We start from the raw sequence: 15,478 nt of genomic DNA, 5'->3' as shown, positions 1-15,478 counted from the left end.
GGGTCCATGTGTGGGTCAATGTGTGGGTCAGTGTGTGGGTCAATGTGTGGGTCCATGTGTGGGTCAGAGCGGTCAATGTGTGGGTCAATGTGGGTCAGTGTGGGTCCATGTGTGGCTCAATGTGTGGGTCAATGTGTGGGTCAATGTGTGGGTCAGTGTGGGTCAATGTGTGGGTCAGTGCGGTCCATGTGTGGGTCAATGTGTGGGTCAATGTGTGGGTCAGTGCGATCAATGTGTGGGTCAGTGCAGTCAATGTGTGGGTCACTGTGGGTCAATGTGTGGGTCCATGTGTGGGTCAATGTGTGGGTCAGAGCGGTCAATGTGTGGGTCACTGTGGGTCAATGTGTGGGTCAATGTGTGGGTCAGAGCGGTCCATGTGTGGGTCAGTGTGTGGGTCAGTGTGTGGGTCAATGTGTGGGTCAATGTGTGGCTCCATGTGTGGGTCACTGTGGGTCAATGTGTGGGTCAATGTGTGGGTCAGAGCGGTCCATGTGTGGGTCAGTGTGTGGGTCAATGTGTGGGTCAATGATGTGTGGGTCAATGTGTGGGTCAATGTGTGGGTCAATGTGTGGGTCAGTGCGGTCAATGTGTGGGTCACTGTGGGTCAGTGTGTGGGTCCATGTGTGGGTCAATGTGTGGGTCAGTGCGGTCCATGTGTGGGTCAGTGTGGGTCAGTGTGTGGGTCAGTGTGTGGGTCAATGTGTGGGTCAATGTGTGGCTCGATGTGTGGGTCAATGTGTGGGTCAATGTGTGGGTCAATGTGTGGCTCGATGTGTGGGTCAATGTGTGGGTCAATGTGTGGGTCAGGGCGGTCCATGTGTGGGTCAATGTGTGGGTCAGTGCGGTCAATGTGTGGGTCACTGTGGGTCAGTGTGTGGGTCAATGTGTGGGTCAGTGTGGGTCAGTGTGTGGGTCAGTGTGTGGGTCAATGTGTGGGTCACTGTGGGTCAATGTGTGGGTCAATGTGTGGGTCAGTGTGTGTCCATGTGTGGCTCAATGTGTGGGTCAATGTGTGGGTCAATGTGTGGGTCAGTGTGGGTCAATGTGTGGGTCAATGTGTGGGTCAATGTGTGGGTCAGTGTGTGGATCAATGTGTGGGTCAGTGTGTGGGTCAATGTGGGTCAGTGTGTGGGTCAATGTGTGGGTCAATGTGTGGGTCAGAGCGGTCAATGTGTGGGTCAATGTGTGGGTCACTGTGGGTCAATGTGTGGGTCAATGTGTGGGTCAGAGCGGTCAATGTGTGGGTCACTGTGGGTCAGTGTGGGTCAATGTGTGGGTCAGTGCGGTCAATGTGTGGGTCAATGTGGGTCAATGTGTGGGTCAATGTGTGGGTCAGAGCGGTCAATGTGTGGGTCAGTGTGGCTCCATGTGTGGGTCACTGTGTGGGTCAGAGTGGTCAATGTGTGGGTCGCTGTGGGTCCATGTGTGGGTCAATGTGTGGGTCAGAGCGGTCAATGTGTGGGTCAGTGTGGGTCAGTGTGTGGGTCAGTGTGGGTCAGTGTGTGGGTCAATGTGTGGGTCAGTGCGTTCCATGTGTGGGTTAATGTGTGGGTCAGTGTGTGGGTCAATGTGTGGGTCAATGTGTGGGTCACTGTGGGTCACTGTGTGGGTCAATGTGTGGGTCAGAGCGGTCAATGTGTGGGTCAGTGTGGCTCCATGTGTGGGTCACTGTGGGTCCATGTGTGGGTCAATGTGTGGGTCAGAGCGGTCAATGTGTGGGTCACTGTGGGTCAATGTGTGAGTCAATGTGTGGGTCAATGTGTGGGTCAATGTGTGGGTCAGTGTGGGTCAGTGTGTGGGTTAGTGCAGTCAATGTGTGGGTCAGTGCGGGTCAGTGCGGTCAATGTGTGGGTCACTGTGGGTCAGTGTGGGTCAATGTGTGGGTCAGTGTGGGTCAGTGTGTGGGTTAGTGCAGTCAATGTGTGGGTCAGTGTGGGTCAGTGCGGTCAATGTGTGGGTCAGTGCGCTCCATGTGTGGGTCAATGTGTGGGTCAGTGTGTGGGTCAGTGCGATCAATGTGTGGGTCAGTGTGGGTCAGTGTGTGGGTCGGTGTGGGTCAATGTGTGGGTCAGAGCGGTCAATGTGTGGGTCACTGTGGGTCCATGTGTGGGTCAATGTGTGGGTCAATGTGTGGGTCAGAGCGGTCAGTGTGTGGGTCACTGTGGGTCAATGTGTGGGTCAGTGCGGTCAATGTGTGGGTCAATGTGTGGGTCAATGTGTGGGTCAATGTGTGGGTCAATGTGTGGGTCAGTGCGATCAATGTGTGGGTCAGTGCAGTCAATGTGTGGGTCGGTGTGGGTCAATGTGTGGGTCAATGTGTGGGTCAGAGCGGTCAATGTGTGGGTCACTGTGGGTCCATGTGTGGGTCAATGTGTGGGTCACTGTGGGTCAATGTGTGGGTCAATGTGTGGGTCAGAGCGGTCAATGTGTGGGTCAATGTGTGGGTCACTGTGGGTCAATGTGTGGGTCAATGTGTGGGTCAGAGCGGTCAATGTGTGGGTCACTGTGGGTCCATGTGTGGGTCAATGTGTGGGTCAATGTGTGGGTCAGAGCGCTCCATGTGTGGGGCGCCCCAGGCAGGTGCGGGGGCTGCGTGGTTCCCAGCGGGGCTGGGCCCGGTCCGCCGAGGCGCTGGGGGGCGCTGTGCTGCTCCACGCCGAGGTCCCGCGGCGCCGCCCCCAGGAGGCGCGCGAGGCCGCCGCCGCCGTGGGCGTGGCCAGGGGCGTGGCCAGAGCCCGGGGATTGGACTACGTGCTGCAGGTGGGCGGGGCTTCCAGGGGGCGGGGCTTTGAATTGGGGTTGAGTGCGTAATGAATGGGGGTTGAATGCGACCGGCGGGGGCGGGGCTTACTTGGGGGCGGGGCCAGAGCCCGCGGATTGGACTACGTGCTGCAGGTGGGCGGGGCTTCCAGGGGGCGGGGTTTTGGTTGGGGTTGAGTGCGTAATGAATGGGGGTTGAATGGGGCTGGAGGGGGCGTGGCTTCGTTGGGGGCGTGGGCTACGTGTGCAGGTGGGCGGGGCGTCGAGGGGGCGGGGCTTCGGATGGGGTTGAGTGGGTAATGAATGGGGGTTGAATGAGGCTGGAGGGGGCGTGGCTTCGTTGGGGGCGTAGGCTATATGTTGAAGGGGGCGTGGCTGCAAGGGGTGACGTTTTTAAGGGGGCGGGGCTTGCGGCACCGGTTGGGGTAATAAACAGGGTTTGAATGGGGCTGGAGGGGGCGTGGTTTATTTGGGGGCGTGGTCAGGGCCCCGCGGGTTGGACTACGTGCTGCAGGTGGGCGGGGCTTCCAGGGGCGGGGTTGCGAGGGGGCGGAGCTTGTGGTGCTGGCTTGTGCATCATGAATAGGGGTTGATGGGGGCTAGAGGGGGCGTGGCTTCGTTTAGGGGCGTGGTTTAGGGAGGGGTGTGGACTGCGTGCTGCAGGTGGGCGGGGCTTTCAGGGGCGGAGCTTGAGGGGGTGGGGCTTAGTTCTAGGAGAATACATAGACTTGAATGGGGATGGAGGGGGCGGGGCTTGAAAAGGCGGGGCTGGATGGGGTGGGGCTTAAAGGGGGCGTGGCCTCTTCTCCCCTCCCCTCCCCCCCCCCCCAGATGCTGATTCTGCAGGACAAGAAAAAAACCGAAATCCTGCAGTTTGTGAGTGGGGGAGGGGCGGGGGGGGCGGGGCTTTTGGGGGGGGGGTCTCGGGGGGTCCCTTGGGTGGGGGGGGTAGGGGGGGTCTGTGGGTGCCCCCAGGGTGAACTACGGGGGGGGGGCGGTGAGGCCTTTGGGGGGTCCCTGTGTGGCGGTGGGGGTCTGGGGGTCTGGGGGGAGGGGTTTGGGGTGTCCCTGAGGGGGGGAGGGGACAATTTGACCCCCCCACCCGTGTTCCCTTCCCCCCCCCTCCAGGTTCTGTCCCTGTTGGGGGCTCAGGCCGCGTTCTTCAGCCGCGGCCACCAGGGGGCGATGAGCACCCAGGAGTATCGGGGGCAGCTGGGGGCGCAGGTGGGGACCCAGGAGTTCGGGGGGGGACCCAGGAGTTCGGGGGGACCCAGGAGTTCGGGGGGGGACCAAGGAGTTCGGGGGGGACCCAGGAGTTCGGGGGGGACCCAGGAGTTCGGGGGGACCCAGGAGTTCGGGGGGGGACCCAGGAGTTCGGGGGGGACCCAGGAGTTCGGGAGGGACCCAGGAGTTCGGGGGGGGACCCAGGAGTTCGGGAGGGACCCAGGAGTTCGGGGGGAACCCAGGAGTTCAGGAGGGACCCTGGAGTTCGGGGGGACCCAGGAGTTCGGGGGGGGACCCAGGAGTTCGGGAGGGACCCAGGAGTTCGGGGGGGACCCAGGAGTTCGGGAGGGACCCAGGAGTTCGGGGGGGACCCAGGAGTTCGGGAGGGACCCAGGAGTTCGGGGGGGACCCAGGAATTCGGGGGGACCCAGGAGTTTGGGAGGGACCCAGGAGTTCGGGAAGGGGACCCAGGCGTTCGGGGGGACCCAGGAGTTCGGGAAGGGGACCCAGGCGTTCGGGGGGACCCAGGCGTCCGGGGGACCCATGCGTGCGGTTCCCAGCTGGACCAGTTGGTGCTGGAGGGCGCCCGGCGGCAGCGGGAGCTGGAGCAGCGCCACGCCCAGCTCGTGCAGCAGGTGGGCGGGGCCGTGGGCGGGGCCTGGCTGGGAGGGGCGTGGTCAAACACAGGGGGCGGGGTCAAAACCGCAGAGGGGTTGGGACCTGAGCCCAAAGCCATGGAGGGGAGTGCAGCCGAGGGGGCGTGGCCTGAGCGGGGGGCGTGGCATTGGGGCATGGGGTGTGGGTGGAGCCAGCTCAAAGGGGCGGGGCTACAGTCACTGGGAGGGGCTTAGTCAATGGGCAGCAGGGAGGGGTGGACTCCCTTAGAATGACAGGTGGGGCGGGGTCAGGTTTGATTGACAGGAGGAGCTTGGCTGGCTTTGATTGACAGGTAGGGAGGGGTCAGCCTTGATTGACAGTTCGTTTGGGGTCAGACTTTGATTGACAGTTGGTTCAGGCTCAGGTTTGATTGACACTTGGTTCATGTTCAGCTTCGAGTGACAGTTGGTTTGGAGTCAGCTTTGATTGACAGGTGGAGCAGGCTTGGCTTTGATAGACAGCTGGTTTGGGTTCAGCTTTGATTGACAGTTGGTTCAGGCTCAGGTTTGATTGACAGATGGGGCTGGGTCAGCTTTGATTGACAGTTAGCTTGGGGTCAGCTTTGATTGACATTTGGTTCAGCTTCAGCTTTGATTGGCAGTCGGTTTGGGGTCAGCTTTGATTGACAGCTGGGGCTGACTCAGCTTTGATTGACAGGTGGAGCTGAGTTGTCTTGGGGTCAGCTATGATTGACAGCCCTGGGCTTTGCCTTTGATTGACAGCTTGGGCTGGGGCAGCTTTGACTGACAGCTGGGGTGGGCGGGCCCTGAACAACCACTTCCTGAGACCAACGAGTGGGCGGAGCTTGGAGTGGTGGGCGTGGCCTGGGGCGGCTGGGCGTGGCCTGGAGGTGTTTTAGGGACCTGGGGATGGGGTGGGCGGGGCTTTGAAGGCAGTGGGCGTGGCCAAACTGATGGACCCCGCCCCCCAGGACCTATCAGAGGAGATGGTGGGCGGGGCCGCGGAGGAGGCGGGGCCGGAGGCTCCGCCCATCGAGGGTTATCTGTACAAACGGGGCAGCAACGCCTTCCGCACCTGGAGCCGGTACCCCCAAAATCACCCCCCAAATCACCCCCGAACCCCAAAATCACCCCCGAACCCCAACCCTCGCGTACCCCGAAACCCCCCGACCCCCCCATATAGCCCCCCACCCCACCCCAATACCCACCTCCCCAAATTAACCCCCTGAACCCCAAAAATGGACCCCCCCCAAATTAACCCCCTGTACCCCCAACCCCCCCACCCATATTAACCCCAGAACCCCAAAAATGGACCCCCCCAAATTAACCCCTGCACCCCCAAACCCACCCCCCACCCCCCATATTAACCCTCTGCACCCCAAAAATGGACCCCCCCCAAATAACCCCCCACCCCAACCCCCCACCCAAATTACCCCCCTGCACCCCAAAAATGGACCCCCACAAATTAACCCCTGTACCCCCAAACCCACCCCCCACCCCCCACATTACCCCCTGCACCCCCAAAAATGGACCCCCCCCAAGTAACCCCCCCACCCCAACCCCCCCACCCAAATTAACCCCCTGTACCCCCAACCCCCCCCACCCCCCACATTAACCCCCTGCACCCCAAAAATGGACCCCCCCAAGTTACCCCCCCCACCCCAATCCCCCACCCAAATTACCCCCTGCACCCCAAAAATGGACCCCCCCAAATTAACCCCCTGTACCCCCAAACCCACCCCCCAACCCCATATTAACCCCCTGTACCCCAAAAATGGACCCCCCCAAATAACCCCCCACCCCAACCCCCCACCCAAATTACCCCCCTGCACCCCAAAAATGGACCCCCACAAATTAACCCCTGTACCCCCAAACCCACCCCCCACCCCCCACATTACCCCCTGCACCCCCAAAAATGGACCCCCCCAAGTAACCCCCCCACCCCAACCCCCCCACCCAAATTAACCCCCTGTACCCCCAACCCCCCCCACCCCCCACATTAACCCTCTGCACCCCAAAAATGGACCCCCCCCAAATAACCCCCCACCCCAACCCCCCACCCAAATTACCCCCCTGCACCCCAAAAATGGACCCCCACAAATTAACCCCTGTACCCCCAAACCCACCCCCCACCCCCCACATTACCCCCTGCACCCCCAAAAATGGACCCCCCCAAGTAACCCCCCCACCCCAACCCCCCCACCCAAATTAACCCCCTGTACCCCCAACCCCCCCCACCCCCCACATTAACCCCCTGCACCCCAAAAATGGACCCCCTCAAATAACCCCCCACCCCAACCCCCCCATATTAACCCCTCCATACCCCATATTAACCCCCTGCACCCCCAAAAATGGACCCCCCCAAGTAACCCCCCACCCCAACCCCCCCACCCAAATTACCCCCCTGCACCCCAAAAATGGACCCCCCCAAATTAACCCCCTGTACCCCCAAACCCACCCCCCAACCCCATATTAACCCCCTGTACCCCAAAAATGGACCCCCCCAAATAACCCCCCACCCCAACCCCCCATATTAACCCCTCCATACCCCAAATTAACCCCCTGCACCCCAAAAATGGACCCCCCCAAATAACCCCTCACCCCAACCCCCCACCCATATTAACCCCCTGCACCCCAAAAATGGACCCCCCCCAAATTAACCCCCTGTACCCCCAAACCTGACCCCCCCCATAACACCCCCCAGTGACCCCAAATACCCCCCCATACCCCAAAATTGGGGTCCCCCCACCTTCCAGTTTTCTGGGTGGGGTTTTGGGGTCCCCCCTTTCCCCTGGGGGGGTTTTGGGGTCCCCCCCTGACCCCCATTTTTGGGGTTCCCCCCCCAGGCGCTGGTTTTCCATCCAGAACAACCAACTGGTTTATGTCAAACGGGCCCAGGTTTGGGGGACCCCCCTTTATTTTGGGGGGGCGGGGGGGTGAATTTTGGGGGGGGGTCACCCGGGGTTATTATGGGGGGTCAGGTTTTGGGGGTGCAAATTTGGGGGGGGTCACATTTAGGGGCAAATTTGGGGGTTCAGATTTTGGGGTGTCCCCCCCCTTGGGGTTATTTGGGGGTTCAGACTTTGGGGTCCCCCTGGGTCTGATTATGGGGGTGTCAGTTTTGGGGGGGGGTCACATTTTGGGGTCCCCCATGGGGTTATTTGGGGGTTCAGGTTTTGGGGTCCCCCCGGGTCTGATTATGGGGGTGTCAGTTTTGGGGGGGGGTCACATTTTGGGGTCCCCCATGGGGTTATTTGGGGGTTCAGACTTTGGGGTCCCCCTGGGTCTGATTATGGGGGTGTCAGTTTTGGGGGGGGGGTCACATTTTGGGGTCCCCCATGGGGTTATTTGGGGGTTCAGGTTTTGGGGTCCCCCCGGGTCTGATTATGGGGGTGTCAGTTTTGGGGGGGGGGTCATATTTTGGGGTCCCCCTTGGGGTTATTTGGGGGTTCAGGTTTTGGGGTCCCCCTGGGTCTGATTATGGGGGTGTCAGTTTTGGGGGGGGGTCACATTTTGGGGTCCCCCTTGGGGTTATTTGGGGGTTCAGGTTTTGGGGTCCCCCTGGGTCTGATTATGGGGGTGTCAGTTTTGGGGGGGGGGTCATATTTTGGGGTCCCCCATGGGGTTATTTGGGGGTTCAGGTTTTGGGGTCCCCCTGGGTCTGATTATGGGGGTGTCAGTTTTGGGGGGGGGGGGTCATATTTTGGGGTCCCCCATGGGGTTATTTGGGGGTTCAGGTTTTGGGGTCCCCCCGGGTCTGATTATGGGGGTGTCAGTTTTGGGGGGGGGGGGTCATATTTTGGGGTCCCCCATGGGGTTATTTGGGGGTTCAGGTTTTGGGGTCCCCCGGGTCTGATTATGGGGGTGTCAGGTTTGGGGGGGGGTCACATTTTGGGGTCCCCCATGGGGTTATTTGGGGGTTCAGGTTTTGGGGTCCCCCTGGGTCTGATTATGGGGGTGTCAGTTTTGGGGGGGGGGGTCACATTTTGGGGTCCCCCATGGGGTTATTTGGGGGTTCAGGTTTTGGGGTCCCCCCGGGTCTGATTATGGGGGTGTCAGTTTTGGGGGGGGGGTCACATTTTGGGGTCCCCCATGGGGTTATTTGGGGGTTCAGGTTTTGGGGTCCCCCCAGGTCTGATTATGGGGGTGTCAGTTTTGGGGGGGGGGGGATCACATTTGGGGGTGCAAATTGGGGGGGGTCATATTTTGGGGTCCCCCCCGGGGTTATTATGGGGTGTCAAGTTTTGGGGTGCAAATTTGGGGGTGTCATGGGGGGGGCACATTTGGGGTGCAAATTTGGGGGTGTCCCTTTGGGATCAAATTTGGGGGCCACTTTACGGGGTTGAATTGGGGGGTTCAGCTTTTGGGGGTGGGGTCACATTTGGGGGGGGCAATTTTTGGGGTGCCCCCCCCCCCATCTCATTTTTGGGGTCCCCCCCAGGACCCCCCCCGGGTGCTGATCCCCGATTTGCGGCTCTGCACCGTGCGCCTGTGTCCCGACCTGGAGCGGCGCTTCTGCTTCCAGCTCCTGTCCCCCAATAAGTGGGTGCACCCCAAAAATGGGGGGGACCCCAAAACCCAAGGGGGGGGTCCCTAAAATCTGGGGGGGGCCCTAAAACCCAACGGGGGTCCCTAAAACCCAAGGGGAGGCACCAAAACCCATTGGGTCCCCAACTGAGTGTCCCAATAGGTGGGGGTCCCCAACTAAGGGGGGGTCCCCAAAATCTGGGGGGGACCCCAAAACCCAAGGGGGGGGTCCCTAAAATCTGGGGGGGGCCCTAAAACCCAACGGGGGTCCCTAAAACCCAAGGGGAGGCACCAAAACCCCCAACCGAGTGTCCCAATAGGTGGGGGGTCCCCAATTAAGGGGGGGTCCCCAAAATCTGGGGGGTCCCAAAATCTGGGAGGGTCCCCAAAACCCAAGGGGGGGTCCCTAAAACCCAAGGGGAGGCACCAAAACCCATTGAGGTCCAAACCGAGTGTCCCAATAGGTGGAGGGTCCCCAATTAAGGGGGGGTCCCCAAAATCTGGGAGGGTCCCCAAATCTGGGGGGGTCCCCAAAACCCAAGGGGGGGTCCCTAAAATCTGGGGGGGGGCCCTAAAACCCAACGGGGGTCCCTAAACCCAAGGGGAGGCACCAAAACCCCCAACCGAGTGTCCCAATAGGTGGGGGGTCCCCAACTAAGGGGGGAACCCCAAAATCTGGGGGAGGTTCCCGAAACTGTGGGGGGTCCCCAAAGTCTGGGGGGGTCCCCAAAACCCAAGGGGGGGGTCCCTAAAACCCAAGGGGAGGCACCAAAACCCATTGGGTCCCCAACCGAGTGTCCCAATAGGTGGGGGGTCCCCAACTAAGGGGGGGTCCCCAAAATCTGGGGGGTCCCAAAATCTGGGAGGGTCCCCAAAACCCAAGGGGGGGGTCCCTAAAACCCAAGGGGAGGCACCAAAACCCATTGAGGTCCAAACCGAGTGTCCCAATAGGTGGGGGGTCCCCAAAATCCGGGGGGTCCCAAAATCTGGGAGGGTCCCCAAAACCCAAGGGGGGTCCCTAAAATCTGGGGGGGGCCCTAAAACCCAACGGGGGTCCCTAAAACCCAAGGGGAGGCACCAAAACCCATTGGGTCCCCAACCGAGTGTCCCAATAGGTGGGGGGTCCCCAATTAAGGGGCGGGGTCCCCAAAGCTTTGGGGGGGAGGTCCCTAAAACCCAGGGGGAGATCCCCAAATATCCACCCCTGTCCCCATATCCCCCTGTCCCAAATGTCCCCAATGTCCCCATATCCCCATGTCCCCCTGTCCCCTTGCCCCGTGTCCCCAATGTCCCCATGTCCACATATGCCCCTGTCCCCAATGTCCCAAATGTCCCCATATCCCCATGTCCCCTTGTCCCCATATCCCCATATCCCCATGTCCCCCTGTCTCTATGTCCCCCTGTCCCCAATGTCCCCAATGTCCCCATATCCCCCTGTCCCCAATGTCCCCGACATCCCAAATGTCCCCATATCCCCATGTCCCCCTGTCCCAGTGTCCCCCTGTCCCCAATGTCCCCATATCCCCCTGTCCCCATGTCCCCAATGTCCGCATATCCTCCTGTCCCCCATCTGCATCTCCTGTGTCCCCATGTCCCCATGTCCCCAATGTCCCTGTGTCCAATGTCCCCATATCCCCCTGTCCCCATATCCCCATGTCCTCATGTCCCCATGTCCCCCTGTCCCCATATCCCCATGTCCCCATGTCCCAATGTCCCCAATGTCCCCCTGTCCCCATAACCCCTTGTCCGCAAGTCCCCATATCCCCCTGTCCCCCGTCCCCATGTCCCCATGTCCCCAGTGTCCCCATGTCCCCCTGTCCCCCTGTCCCCATGTCCCCATATCCCCCTGTCCCCCTATCCCCCTGTCCCCCCATCCCCATGTCCCCCTGTCCCCATATCCCCCTGTCCCCATATCCCCCTGTCCCCCTGTCCCCATGTCCCATGTCCCCATGTCCTCATATCCCCATGTCCCCATGTCCCCATATCCCCCTGTCCCCCTATCCCCCTATCCCCCTATCCCCATGTCCCCCTGTCCCCGTGTCCCCAATGTCCCCAATGTCCCAATGTCCCCTGTCCCCATGTCCCAATGTCCCCAATGTCCCCAATGTCCCCCTGTCCCCATAACCCCTTGTCCGCAAGTCCCCATATCCCCCTGACCCCCGTCCCCATGTCCCCATGTCCCCAGTGTCCCCATGTTCCCCTGTCCCCAATGTCCCAAATGTCCCCATGTCCCCCTATCCCCCTATCCCCCTGTCCCCATGTCCCCCTGTCCCCATGTCCCCCTGTCCCCCTGTCCCAGTGTCCCCCTGTCCCCCTGTCCCCAATGTCCCCAATGTCCCCATGTCCCCTGTCCCCTGTCCCCTGTCCCCAGGTGCTGTGTCCTCCAGGCCGATTCCCAGCACTCCCAGTCCCGCTGGGTCAGCGCCGTCCAGAGCGGCATCGCCTGCGCCTTCGACCAGGGGCCCCCCCACAACCAGGTGGGCACCCCAACACCCCCCAGGACCCCCCAGGACCCCCCAGGACCCCTTGAACCCTCTGGGACCCCCCAAAACCCTCTGGGACCCCCCAAAACCCTCTGGGACCCCCCAAATCCCCCCAGGACCCCCCAAAACCCCCTGAATCCCCTGGGACCCCCCAAAACCATCCCCAGGGTCCTAAAGCCCCCAAGACCCCCCAAACCCCCTGGGACCCCCCAAAACCCCCTGGGACCCCCCAAAACCATCCCCAGGGTCCTAAAGCCCCCAAAACCCCCCCTGGGACCCCCCCAGGACCCCCTGGGATTCCCCAAAACCCCCTGGGACCCCCAAAATCCCCTGGGACCCCCCAGGACCCCCCAAAACCCCTGGGACCCCCCAAACCCCCCAGGACCCCCCCAAAACCCCTGGGACCCCCAAACCCCCTGGGACCCCCCAAAACCCTTGGGACCCCCCCAAACCCAACAGGACCCCCAAAACCCCCTGGGACCCCCCAAAACCCCCCCAAAACCCCCCAGGACCCCCCCAAAATCCATGGGACCCCCAAACCCCCTTGGACCCCCCAAAACCCTTGGGACCCTTCCAAACTCCCTGGGACCTCCCAAACCCCCCTGGGATCCCCATAACCGCCCCAAAACCAGGTGGGCACCCCAAAAACCCCTGGGACCCCCCCAAAACCCCCTGAACCCCCTGGGACCCCCCAAAACCATCCCCAGGGTCCTAAAGCCCCCAGGACCCCCTGGGACCCCCCCAAATGCCCCAGGATCCCCAAAACCCCCTGGGATCCCCATAACCCCCCCAAAAAACAGGTGGGGACCCCAAACCCCCCCAGGACCCCCCAAAACCCCCCAAACCCCAAGGGACCCCCCAAAACCCCCTGGGACCCCCCAAAACCCCCTGGGATCCCCATAAACCCCGCAAAACCAGGTGGGCACCCCAACACCCCCCAGGACCCCTCAAAGCCCCTGGGACTCCCCAAAACCCCCCAGGACCCCCTGGGACCCCCCAAAACCCCCTGGGACCCCCCAAGGCCTCTGAATCCCCTGGGACCCCACAGGACCCCTCAAAACCCTTGGGAGCCCCCAAAACCCCCTGGGATCCCCCAAAACTCCCAGGACCCCCCAAAACCCTTGGGACCCCCCAAAAACCCCCTGAGACCCCCAAAACCATCCCCAGGGTCCTAAAGCCCCCCAAACCCCCTGGGACGCCCCTAAAATCCCCCAGGACCCCCCAAAACCCCCTGGGATCCCCTGGGACCCCCCTATAACCCCCCCAGGACCCCCTGGGATGCTCCAAAACCCTTGGGACCCCCCCCAAAACCCCTGGGACCCCCAAAACCCCCCAGGACCCCCCAAACCCCCAGGACCCCCTGGGACCCCCCAAAACCCCCTGGGACCCCCCAAGGCCTCTGAACCCCCTGGGACCCCCCAGGACCCCCCAAAACCCTTGGGACCCCCCAAAAACCCCCTGAGACCCCCAAAACCACCCCCAGGGTCCTAAAGCCCCCCAAACCCCCTGGGACCCCCCTAAAACCCCCCAGGACCCCCCAAAACCCCCTGGGATCCCCTGGGACCCCCCTGTAACCCCCCCAGGACCCCCTGGGATGCCCCAAAACCCTTGGGACCCCCCCCAAAACCCCTGGGACCCCCAAAATCCCCCAGGACCCCCCCAAACCCCCAGGACCCCCTGGGACCCCCCAAAACCCCCTGGGACCCCCCAAGGCCTCTGAACCCCCTGGGACCCCCCAGGACCCCTCAAAACCCTTGGGACACCCCCAAAACCCCCTGGGACCCCCCCAAACCCCCAGGAACCCCCAAAACCCTTGGGACCCCCCAAAACCCCCTGGGACCCCCCCAAACCCCCAGGACCCCCCAAAACCCTTGGGACCCCCCCAAAAACCCCCTGAGACCCCCAAAACCATCCCCAGGGTCCTAAAGCCCCCCAAACCCCCTGGGACCCCCCAAAACCCTTGGGACCCCCCCAAACCCCCAGGACCCCCCAAAACCCTTGGGACCCCCCAAAAACCCCCTGAGACCCCCAAAACCATCCCCAGGGTCCTAAAGCCCCCCAAACCCCCTGGGACCCCCCTAAAACCCCCCAGGACCCCCCAAAACCCCCTGGGATCCCCTGGGACCCCCCTGTAACCCCCCCAGGACCCCCTGGGATGCCCCAAAACCCTTGGGACCCCCCCCAAAACCCCTGGGATCCCCAAAACCCCCCAGGACCCCCCCAAACCCCCAGGACCCCCTGGGACCCCCCAAAACCCCCTGGGACCCCCCAAGGCCTCTGAACCCCCTGGGACCCCCCAGGACCCCTCAAAACCCTTGGGACCCCCCCCAAAACCCCCTGGGATCCCCCAAAACTCCCAGGACCCCCCAAAACCCTTGGGGCCCCCCAAAAACCCCCTGAGACCCCCAAAACCATCCCCAGGGTCCTAAAGCCCCCAAAACCCCCTGGGACCCCCCCAAAACCCCCAGGACCCCCCAAAACCCTTGGGACCCCCCAAAACCCCCTGGGATCCCCTGGGACCCCCCTGTAACCCCCCCCCAGGACCCCCTAAAACCCTTGGGACCCCCCCCCAACCCCTGGGACCCCCAAAACCATCCCCAGGGTCCTAAAGCCCACCCGGAGCACCCCCAGGGTCCAACTGGGGGGGACTTGGGGACCCCCAATCTCCAATGGGGGGACATGGGGACCCCCTTCCCACCCCCATGGGTCCCCCCCCCGTTCCCCACAGCCCCTGCAGGAGGGCTCGGAGGTTTTGGGGTGCCGGGGGGGTCCCCCCGAGGCCGAGGTGCTGGGGCCGGTGCTGGGGGTGCTGGGCAACGGGAGCTGCTGCGACTGCGGGGACTCGAACCCGCGCTGGGCCAGCGTCAACCTGGGGGTCACCCTGTGCATCCAGTGCTCGGGCATCCACCGGTGAGCACCCCGAACCCCAAAACCCGCCCTGGGACCCCAAAACTCATCCGCAGGGTCCTAAAACCCACCCCGAGCATCCCCAGGGTCCTAAAGCCCGCCCGTGGCATCCCCAGGGTCCTAAAGCCCGCCCAGAGCATCCCCAGGGTCCTAAAACCCATCCAGAGCATCCCCAGGGTCCTAAAGCCCACTCCGAGCATCCTCAGGGTCCTAAAGCCCACCCCGAGCATCCCCAGGGTCCTAAAGCCCGCCCGTGGCATCCCCAGGGTCCTAAAGCCCACTCCGAGCATCCCCAGGGTCCTAAAGCCCACCCAGAGCATCCCCAGCGTCAACCTGGGGGTCACCCTGTGCATCCAGTGCTCGGGCATCCACCGGTGAGCACCCCGAACCCCAAAACCCGCCCTGGGACCCCAAAATTCATCCCCAGGGTCCTAAAACCCACCCCGAGCATCCCCAGGGTCCTAAAGCCCGCCCCGAGCATCCCCAGGGTCCTAAAGCCCGCCCCGAGCATCCCCAGGGTCCTAAAGCCCACCCAGAGCATCCCCAGGGTCCTAAAGCCCACCCCGAGCATCCTCAGGGTCCTAAAGCCCACCCTGAGCATCCCCAGGGTCCTAAAGCCCACTCCGAGCATCCTCAGGGTCCTAAAGCCCACCCCGAGCATCCCCAGGGTCCTAAAACCCACCCCGAGCATCCCCAGGGTCCTAAAGCCCATCCAGAGCATCCCCAGGGTCCTAAAGCCCACCCGTGGCATCCCCAGGGTCCTAAAACCCACCCCGAGCATCCCCAGGGTCCTAAAGCCCACCCAGAGCATCCTCAGGGTCCTAAAGCCCACCCAGAGCATCCCCAGGGTCCTAAAGCCCGCCCGTGGCATCCCCAGGGTCCTAAAGCCCGCCCCGAGCATCCTCAGGGTCCTAAAGCCCACCCCGAGCATCCCCAGGGTCCTAAAGCCCGCCCCGAGCA

General features: G+C 62.5%; 1 protein-coding gene across 2 annotated transcripts in view; it reads left to right on the top strand.

Moving 5' to 3' along the window:
• ACAP1 (ArfGAP with coiled-coil, ankyrin repeat and PH domains 1) overlaps positions 1-15,478 on the top strand; it is a 52,370-nt gene that overhangs the window by 22,779 nt on the left and 14,113 nt on the right. Inside the window, exons 6-14 of one of the 2 annotated variants that reach the window (XM_071800142.1) lie at positions 2,577-2,760; positions 3,592-3,636; positions 3,889-3,984; positions 4,545-4,619; positions 5,573-5,685; positions 7,448-7,499; positions 9,043-9,143; positions 11,500-11,605; positions 14,340-14,521. In XM_071800142.1, coding sequence (XP_071656243.1) covers positions 2,577-2,760; positions 3,592-3,636; positions 3,889-3,984; positions 4,545-4,619; positions 5,573-5,685; positions 7,448-7,499; positions 9,043-9,143; positions 11,500-11,605; positions 14,340-14,521 — 954 coding nt within the window. The remainder of the gene's footprint in view (positions 1-2,576; positions 2,761-3,591; positions 3,637-3,888; positions 3,985-4,544; positions 4,620-5,572; positions 5,686-7,447; positions 7,500-9,042; positions 9,144-11,499; positions 11,606-14,339; positions 14,522-15,478) is intronic. The other variant, XM_071800143.1, reaches the window with a different exon arrangement.

Source organism: Patagioenas fasciata, chromosome 29 (genome assembly GCF_037038585.1).
Source record: "Patagioenas fasciata isolate bPatFas1 chromosome 29, bPatFas1.hap1, whole genome shotgun sequence".
Classification (NCBI taxonomy): Eukaryota; Metazoa; Chordata; class Aves; order Columbiformes; family Columbidae; genus Patagioenas; species Patagioenas fasciata.
Note: the sequence above shows the minus strand (reverse complement) of the source record. Positions and strands in the feature narration are given on the sequence as shown.